A 9853-nucleotide genomic window follows, 5' to 3' on the forward strand; every position below is an offset into this window, starting at 1 on the left:
AGTTATTCTTTAGGACAACTAGAGACAACCAGGACCACTCAACTCAGGAAAGTGCTTTACTTAGTACTACCAGTTTATTAGAAAGGATACAACTCAGGAACAGCCAAACAGAAGAGATGCACGGGGCAAGGTATGGGGGAGGGAAGGTGTGCGGAGCTTCTATGCCCTCCCTGTGCGAGTCACCCTCCCAGCACCTTGCTGTGTACACCGACCTGGAAGCTCTCTGAACTCTGTTGTTCAGCGGCTTTTACCGAGGTTCCATTGCATAGGCGTGATTGAAGACGTCATTGCCCATTAGTGATCAACTCAGTCTCCCCGGAGGTCAGTGGTGGGGCTGAAAATTCCAACCCTCTATTCACATAGTGGATTCTTCTGGTAACCAGCCCCCATCCTGAAGCTATCTAGCCCCCCCCCCCCAACACACACAGAGTGCCCTCATTAGCACAAACTCAGGTAAGGTTGAAACAGGCTCATTGTGAATAACCAAAGACACTCCTCTCACCTCTGTCGCTCAGGAAATTCCAAGGGTTTTAGAAGCTCTGTGTCAGGAACTGGGGACAAAGACCACATACATATTCCTTATTATGTCACAGACAGGGGTGGGGGTGGGGATGACACGGGACAATAACATCCATCTCGAGGGATTTTTAAGATTCAATAAGAGGGACTTCCCTGGTGGTCCAGTGGTTAAGAATCCGTCTTCCAATGCCGGGGATGCGGGTTCGATCCCTGGTTGGGGAACTAAGATCCCACGTGTCGTGTGGAGCAACTAAGCCTGCGCGCCACAACAAAGACCCAGAGCAGCAAAAAAAAAAAAAAAAAAAAAAAGATTCAAAAAGAGAGTTTGTTCACATGTCAGAGGGGAAGAATGCTAATAGGAGTCAGAGAAACCTATGGGCTTCCTGTCTGGTTCCCAGTTGTCTAAGGCAAGATATAATAATAAGCAGAAATATAATATACTAATGATCATTTATTGTCTACTATGTCACAGACAATGTGTCCAGTACTTTACTGATCCTGAGGGGCTGTGGTGTAACGTGTGTCCCCCCCCTGCCCCGCACCCCCCTCCCCCGCCCCCCGCCACTTGGCTGGGCAGAGGCAGAGGAGCATGAGAAAGGGAAAGTGAAATGCTTTTACCCACTGCAGGCGGTGGGGAGAAAGCCAGTGCTTCCTGAGTGTTTCATATGCGACAGGCCCAGCATGACTATATGTCTTTTACAGATGAGGAAACTGGGGATTGGAATAATAAAGCGATTTGTCCAAGTTCACAAACTCTGGCTCCCAAACTCTTGCCTTGTAATTTCCTGAGTGATGGGGGTGCTAAGAGCATCTTTTGTTCTAGTATTTGGTTTTCGATCCTGGTTCCTGACACAGAGCTCCTAAATCCCTTAGAGCTTCCTGGGTGATAAGGAGGAGTGTCTTTTGTTCTATTGAGGGGACTCTAGACAAGTCCTGGATGGCTCTAGGAAGGGGCCTGCTCATCAGAAAGACCAAGCCGTGATTAGATGCTTGGAACTTTCAGTCCCACGCCTCATCCTCCAGGGAGTGGAGGGGGGCTAGAGATTGAGTTAATTAACAATCGATCACACCTACATGGTGAAGCCTCCATAAAAATCCCTAAAATTTGGGGTTCGTAGAGCTTCTGGGTTGGTGAACACATCCATGTGCTGGGAGGGTGGTACATCCCAACTCCACAGATACAAATGCTCCCACACTTGGGACCCTTTGGATCTCGCCCTTTGTAACTCTTCATCTGGCTGTTCATCTGTATCCTTTATTATATCCTTTATTATATAACTGGTAAATGTAAGTCCTGAGTTCTGTGAACAGCACAGCAAATTATGAAACCTGAAGTGGGGTCATGGAACCTCTGATTTATAGCCAAAGCAGAGAGAAGTGTGGGTAACCTTGGGACCCACTACTTGGGACTGGCGTCTGAAGCGTGGGCTGTCTTGTGGGACTGAGTCCTTAACTTGTAGGATCTGATGTAAATTTCAGTTAGACATTTTCGGAATTGAATTGTAGGACACCCCCGGCTCATGCTGGAGAATTGGTTGGTGTGGGAAAACCCCCCCCCCACATATTTAGTGTCAGAAGGTTTGTGAGTAGAGTGTAAAGGAAACAGAACTTTTTCCTTTTTAGGGTGAGAATACTCCAAGCAGAGGAGTAAACACATGGAATGAGCTTGAGGCCTGTGTGAGGACCAGGAGAATTTCAGAGGCTGGGAGTAGGGTCTGTGGGGTGAGGTGTCACAGACAGAAGCGGCTAAAGAAGGAAGCAGGTCTTAATGTGAAGGTTGTTGGAGGCTAAGGAGCTTGCTTTTTAATCTCAAGCTGTTGGGACTTCCCTGGTGGCACAGCGGTTAAGAATCTGCCTGCCAATGGAGGGGACATGGGTTCGAGCTCTGGTCCGGGAAGATCCCACATGCCATGGAGCAACTAAGCCTGTGCGCCACAACTGCTGAGCCCGTGTGCCACAACTACTGAAGCCCACATGCCTAGAGCCCGTGCTCTGCAACAAGAGAAGCCACCACATGAAAAGCACACACAACGCAACGAAGAGTAGCCCCCGCTGGCTGCAACTAGAGAAAGCCCATGCGCAGCAACGAAGACCCAACGAAGCCAAAAAAAAAAGAAATCTCAAGCTGTTATTGGCTAGCTGTTTGACAGTGTCAGATCTGTGTGTTGGCAAAAGCCCTTTGGCTGAAGCATGGCGAATGGATGGGGGTGGGACCGATTTAGGCAGGGGTGGGCAAACTATGGCCAGTGGGTCTGTTTCCCCTGTGAGCTAAGAATGGATTTTGCATTTTTAAATAGCTGAAAAGCAAATCAAAAGAAGAGTAATATTTTGTGTCATAGGAAAACTATATGAAATTCAAATCTCAGTGAAATTCAAATCAAGTTTTACTGGAACACAGCCATGTTCATTTACTTATGTGTTGTTCATGGCTGCTTTTGACCCTAATGGCAGAGTTGTGACAGAGACTGTATAATATACAAGTACCTAAAAAAATATCCTTCATTTTGCCTCTTGGCTCACAGAGCCTCAAATACTTACTATCTGGCCTTTTATGGAAAAAATTTGCTCACCCCTGAATTAAGTGATTATTAGCATTTCAGGCAAGAGGCCTGCATTAGGATAGTGACAGAGGGGAGAGGGCGGATGGAGAAAACTGAATGAATTTGGGAAATATTCAGATTTCTGGGTTGAGCACTGCATGAATGGTGGTGCTAGTCAGGCCAGAAATACCAAGATGAGGAGTGGAACTGGGGGGCAGGGGAAGTACAGGGGCCAGGAGGGAAGAGTGAGAACAGTTTTCAGACCTACTTTGTGTGAGTGTCTGATTCGTGGAGTTACACAGTTTGTGTGTGTCACCAAAGATGCTAAGAACAAAGGCATCACCTCAAACTCTTTAGAGGCTGGAGGCTGGTGTGGGGCACCTGGCATTCAAAAGGCTTTTGTGCTATAAAGGTGAGCAGGGGACTTCCCTGGTGGCGCAGTGGTTAAGAATCCGCCTGCCAGGGCTTCCCTGGTGGCGCAGTGGTTGAGAGTCTGCCTGCCAATGCAGGGGATGCGGGTTCGAGCCCTGGTCTGGGAAGATTCCACATGCCGCGGAGCAACTGGGCCCGTGAGCCGCAACTGCTGAGCCTGCGCGTCTGGAGCCTGTGCTCCGCAACAAGAGAGGCCGCGACAGTGAGAGGCCCGCGCACCGCGATGAAGAGTGGCCCCCACTTGCCGCAACTAGAGAGGGCCCTCGCACAGAAACGAGGACCCAGCACAGCCAAAAATAAATAAATAAATAAATAAATAAATAAATAAATAAATAAATTAAAAACAACAAAAAAAGAAAGATCCAACATGTAGTCAGATTTGGCTCTTCCCTGTAAAAAAAAAAAAAAAAAAAAAAAAGAATCTGCCTGCCAGTGCAGGGGACACGGGTGCAAGCCCTGGTCCAGGAAGATCCCACATGCCACGGAGCAACTAAGCCCGTGCACCACAACTACAGAGCCTGAGCTCTAGAGCCCGCGAGCCACAACTACTGAGCCTGCACGCCACAACTACTGAAGTCCACGTGCCTAGAGCCCATGCTCCACAACAAGAGAAGCCACCGCAATGAGAAGCCTGTGCACTGCAACGAAGAGTAGCCCCTGCTCTCCACAACTAGAGAAAACCCGTGCGTAGCAACGAAGACCCAATGCAGCCAAAAATAATTAAAAAAAAAAAAAAAAAAAAAAGGTGAGCAGCTACCTGGGAGAATTTACAATTTGGTCAGCACCAGTTCTGGGAGAGGCCCAGGAGAATATGGCGTTGTCCGTAGATGCCAGTCTTCCCTCATCCATCTCCTAGTTGCCTGGTGAGGTTGGCATACTGGACAGAGGTAGGGCCTGCCTCAGAGTAGTATCAGCCAAGTGAGCTGATCCTTCGGGGACCTAGGGTTCCTGCTGAGGTGTGGAGGTAGGAGCTGAGGTGGCCAAGACGATCTACTCTATCATTTGTCCTGTTGTCCTTCCTATTCTCTGGGAAGCAGTCCAGGCTGGTTCTAAGTGCCTCCTTTCTTGGCAGGGCTATTCCCTTGACTGCCTGCAGATGGCGCTAAAGCGACACGATGGGAATGGAGGGGTGGGGGCCGGCGGGAGGAGAAATACTCCTAACTCACCCGCTTCTCTAGGCCTGCTCCAGCCCGGTAGCGGGAGGAGGTGGCATTCACAAAACCACCCTATTCTTTCCCTACTGCCTGCTCTGGCACAAAACGCCCTTGTTTCTGGGGCAGAGAAGTATTCCCTCAAGGCGGGAGGGGGTGCAGTGTTTGGGGTGGACGATGCCATGTCCAGCCATCCTCTCCTGTCGGGCTCCAGCCATCTCCTCCAACTTCTGGCCGCTGGCTCTGCAGGAATCTTGCTTCAGAGGCTTTCGGGGCACAGACCCCATCTCTGGGAAGCCTTCTTGGATTGCACACTCTCCCCCACCCCTATTCCTTTCTCCAAGCCCTGTTTCTTCTCCCTGGGCTGGGGCGATGGGACTCTGGACTCTTTTAGAAACCCATGCTGGAGAAGAAGGGAAAGGTGTGGGCCTGAAAATGGACTTGGTGTCTGGCCTTCACCTGCGAGCAGCCTGGTCCTATGGTAAAAGCCACTGAGGTGCTTTTCCTACAGTCTGTCTCATCCTCTTAAGGCTCCTGGAGGGCTCCTTCCCCTTTCAGGGCTGAGGACCCTGAAAGTAAGAGACATGCTTGAGAGGAGGGGGCACAGGCCTGTGCCTGGGACAAGGGACACATGTGACCTGCTAGCCCCATTCCTCACCCGAATACCAGCTTTGACCGCCCCTCCCCCCCCAACTCCTGGCCTCCACTAGAGGTCAAGCCAGTCTGATTCCAACACCCCCGCTCTCCCAATACTGCTTGGCTTCCTCAGTCTCCCCTGCAACCCCTCACCCGCATCCCAGGACCAATGCCTTCAACACAGGGCAGGGCATTGAACACGAAAGGGGGCTCAGGGCTCAGCGGTGGCCAGGGAGGGACCCTCTCAAGGTCTTGATCTGACAGCCCAGGAAGCTGTGCTGTGGGAGAGGGGGATGGGCTTTGTATCCTACAGTCATTCTCCACAGTGCTGTGCACCTGGCAGCCCTGGGCTGGGCTGTCCCGTCCACCTCTTGAGTGGATTGCCCCTGCCCATAGCTTCGGAAGCTTCCTTTTCAAAGGGTTCTGGGAGTCCTGACAGCTGTGTGTGGGGTGAATCTTCACTCTCTCTCTCTCTGTAAGGGTTTAGCCCCACCTGGGACCTCCTTCCTCTAGGCCAGCATTTCTCAAACTTCAGCCTGCATCACAATCACCTGGACGGCTTGCTGAAACAGATGGTTCGGATCCACCCCTAGAGTTTCTGATTCAGTAAATCTGGGGTGACCCTGAGAACTTATACATCTAATTAAGTTCCCAGGTGATACTGATGCTACCGGACAGGAGTGCTGTGCACTGAAGGATTAACTCAGCAGGTCTGGGTTGTCCAGACGCCGCACATTCCAAAGAAAGGTTTGGCCCTTGCCTGGCTCCTGGGAGACAGCCCCTAAACCCTTGGAATATCTTGCCTGATAAGAGTGTCTTTGCTTATCTGGGGGCCATGGGCCTCTCGGTATCAGTTTAGCCTCTGGAGGGGCTGGAGACTAAGTAAGGTCAGCTATGTGAGTGGTCAGGAGCCTCCATTAAATACTGGACACCAAGACTTGGCTCAGCTTTGCTGGTTGGCAATACTTCATGCAGCTGGAAACTGTGTTTCCTGGTTGGTGACTCATTGTTGCTGGGAGAATTAAGTGCTGTCTCCATAACTCCACTGGGAGAGGACAGTAGAAGCTCGCAGCTGCTCTCTCCTGGACTCTGCCTGTGCACCTTCATCCTTCGCTGACTCTAATTTGCATCTTTCACTGTAGTAAAATATAACCACTCAGCAACTTTGCTTCCGGGAGACGGCTCTGCCCACTACAGCCCTACTCACCTGAGCCGGGGACCCTAGGTGCTGGGCCCACAGGTTTCAATAGATCCAGCCACTCTGTGCTGCCCCTCCTGAGACCACTCTCAGGGCAGTGGCCCATTTCTTACGGTGCTTGGACCCTCCCTGCCCCCTCCTGCCCTGGCTTAAGACCAGGTCCTCGAGGGAATTCCCTGGTGGTCCAGTGGTTAGGACTCCTTGCTTCCACTGCAGGGGGCATGAGTTCCATCCCTGCGGGGAACTAAGATCCTGCAAGCTTCGAGGTGCGGCCAAATTAAAAAAAAAAAAAAAAAAAAGAGCCAACACAGGGAAGAAGGCCCCTTAGCGCCTGCTGGTTATGTGGCTTTATTCACAGACTCAGCACTTGCTGAGGTCAGGAGGAAAGAACATTTGGGACCAGGCTGGGCCTGGAGATAAGGGTGGCTGGGAGGCCATGCATGGGTCGGATTGGGGAGCTCACAGGAGAGAACCTGTTGGCTGGGCCAGGCCGGTTGGGATGGGGCCGGAGGCAGGCAGCATGCGGGAGGCCTGGCTAGATCTGATGGAACAGATCTATCCAGGTGGCATCTGTGAGCCAGGGAGGGCGGGACTGAGGGTTTCTCTGGGGCAGGGGGTATAGGTGTGGGGCTGGACAGCAGGCACCCCTGCCCCTCACTCCCAGGGAAACGACATAGTGGGACAGTGGGGACACCTGGTGCCTGGTCCTGCTGCTGCCTCGGGACTTGGATGGGGTGACTAACCATGCTGGTCCCCTCTGGTGTCATTGTCCTGCTGATGCTTGGACATTTGCCTTGGGGGTGACCCACCTAGGGACACTCTGGGGACATGTGTAGGGAGGTTGGATAATCCCAGAGAGTGTGCCTAGGGCCCAGCAGAGTGGGCTGTGCCTGGGGAGGGAGGGGGTCCCCGGGGAGGGCGGGGGATGCTCCCTTTGGGCCCAGCTTCTGACTCAGTGGTTGGTGTCAGTTCCCTGCTGGCAGGGGGTGCCGCCTCCCACTCAATCCAGGCCAGCCCCTGGGCCAAGGATGACTGCACGGTTAAACCTCCTTTCTCCTGGCCCGCACTGCTGGCCCAGGACAGACTTCCTGTCTAAACACAAACAAGGAAGCCAAAGCCCGGATCCTCCTCCTGGGCCTTCTTCCTGGTGAACAGCCCATTCCCACCCCGCAGGGAACAGAAAAACCAGTTCCCCGGGTGCCCCTCCCTGCCTGGGAACAGCAAAATTTGGAAAGTTGGCAGGGTCTCCCTGGGCTGTGCAGGAAGGTGACCTAGGGGCCTGGGAAGGCCGGTGGGGCCTGAGCAGGGCCCTGGGTCTGAGGTCACAGCGCCTGCCCGCTTTCCACCGGGGCCTGAGGTGGAGGGACGCAGGCGAGGGGCCATCAGCATTGGCGGGAGGGGGTGCGGTGCACAGAGCCGGGGCGCTTGGGGATCTTGCGCCAGCGACGCTTGTCCCAGCGGCAGAGCAGCAGCAGGCGGAAGGTGTCCCGGAAGGCTTTGTTGCAGAGCGCATAGCACATGGGGTTGATGGTGCTGTTGACGTAGCACAGCCAGTAGCCCAGCTCCCACAGGGTCTCGGGAACACAGTCCTTGCAGAAAGTGGACACCAGCACCATGATGTTGTACGGTGTCCAGGTGAGGATGAAGGCCAGCAGGATGGCGCTCAGGGTCCGAGCCGCCTTCTTCTCCTTGACCAGCGAGAAGGTCTTCCGCTTGGCCAGCTGCTCCTTCCCGCGGGGCTTCTGGCCCTTGCCCGCTCGCTCACGCCCCTTCCGGGTCGGCCTCTTGACCGTATTCGGGGAGCTCCGGGGCGGCTGCTTGGCGGGGGCCTGCGCCTCGGGGTCCACCATGGGCATCTTGATCACCACCTCGGAGCCGGGCTCCTCACCCTCCGAGGACGTGAGGGACTCCATGGAGCCCTCGTCCTCCTCCTCCTCCTCCTTCCAGCTGTAGGCCTGGAGTAGCCGGGGCGCTCGGCAGCAGCGGCAGCAGCGCCCTGGAGGGGTCTCCGGGGAGCCCTCAGCCCCTGGCTGGGACCTCTCTGAGCTGCTGCTGCTGCCACCCCCCTTCCCTGGCGTCTCGGAGCCCTGCAGGGCCGCCAGCTCCCGGGCCCGGTTCTCTGTCTCCCGGTAGATGCGCCAGTAGAGCGTGCACATGACCGTGACAGGGAGGTAGAAGGCAGCCATGGCTGTGCCAAAGGTGATGATGGGCTGGGAGAGGAACTGGATGTAGCACTGCCCGGCCAGCACCGTCCGCTCCCCTACCAGGTACTGCCAGAAGAGGATGGCTGGGGCCCAGAGGACGAAAGAAACCAGCCAGGCCAGGCCGATCATCAGGGCCGCCCGGCGGGGTGTGCGCTTGGCGCGGTAGCTCAGGGGCCGGGTCACGGAGAAGTAGCGGTCAAAGCTGATGAGCAGCAGGTTCATGACCGAGGCGTTGCTGGCCACATAGTCCAGGGCCAGCCAGAGGTCGCAGGCCAGCGTGCCCAGAGCCCAGTGGCCCATGAGCAGATACGTGGTGTAGAGGTTCATGGAGAAGGTGCCAATGATGAGGTCGGCACAGGCCAGGCTCAGCAGGAAGTAGTTGTTGACCGTCTTGAGCTCCGTGTTGACCTTGAAGGAGATGAGTACCAGCAGGTTGCCCGTCACCGTGGCCAGTGACAGGAGGCCCGTGGTGATCCCAATGAAGGCCACTTGCCAGGGACCCTTTCCCGGTGCCAGGACGGTGATGTTGGGGCTGACGGCGGGTGGGGCTGAGGTATTCATGGTGGCTGGGTGGGGTCGATGGGGGGCAGCCCCTTCCTCTAGTCACAGTACAGGCCTTCCTTGGGGGCGGTCATCACCTGAAAAGAGAGGACACGGGCTTGGGTTGGGCTGCTGGACGTCTCCCAGAGTCCAGAGTGGGAGGTGCTGGGAGCAAAGCCTCTGCCCTCTCAGAGCTGCAGGCCAGACAGCGTCACACCCCCCTTACTGGTGCCCACACCCCGTCACTTATAATGCACTTTCCCAGGCTTTAATGGATTTACCAGCAGCACGGGGCGGGGGGCGGGGATGGCTTTGGAATCCAGAGATCTGAGCCCTCATTCCCACTTCACCATTCAGACCCCGAGCCTCAATTTTCTCATTGGGAAATTGCTACTAATGCTTGTCTTGCTCATGTGGCAGGAGTGGGAGAGACTCGCTTTGTATACGGGACTGCCAAATTTTCAAAGCATTTCACTCAATTTTATTAAAGCTCTCATTTACTGAGTAGTTACTACATGCCAGACACAGTGCTAAGCACTTAACTGAATTACCTAATTTAATTGTTGAACATTTGTAGGAGGAAGGTCTCTCATGGACCCCATTTCACTGAGGCAACCGTGGCTCCGAGCAGCT

At 54.2% G+C, this 9853-nt stretch overlaps 1 protein-coding gene across 1 annotated transcript; it reads right to left on the reverse strand.

Annotated features, from left to right (window-relative positions):
• Positions 1-7858: 7858 nt before the first annotated feature.
• Positions 7859-9260, reverse strand: CHRM1 (cholinergic receptor muscarinic 1). The gene has a single exon (XM_059929761.1). The coding sequence runs from the start codon at positions 9239-9241 to the stop codon at positions 7859-7861; it is 1383 nt and encodes a 460-aa protein (XP_059785744.1). The 5' UTR covers positions 9242-9260.
• Between the last annotated feature and the right edge of the window lie 593 nt (positions 9261-9853).

Source organism: Balaenoptera ricei, chromosome 8, assembly GCF_028023285.1.
Source record: "Balaenoptera ricei isolate mBalRic1 chromosome 8, mBalRic1.hap2, whole genome shotgun sequence".
NCBI lineage: Eukaryota > Metazoa > Chordata > Mammalia > Artiodactyla > Balaenopteridae > Balaenoptera > Balaenoptera ricei.

Excerpts from the sequence above, each read along its gene's own strand:
- CHRM1 (XM_059929761.1), bottom strand. The coding sequence starts at position 9,241 with ATGAATACCTCAGCCCCACCCGCCGTCAGCCCCAACATCACCGTCCTG.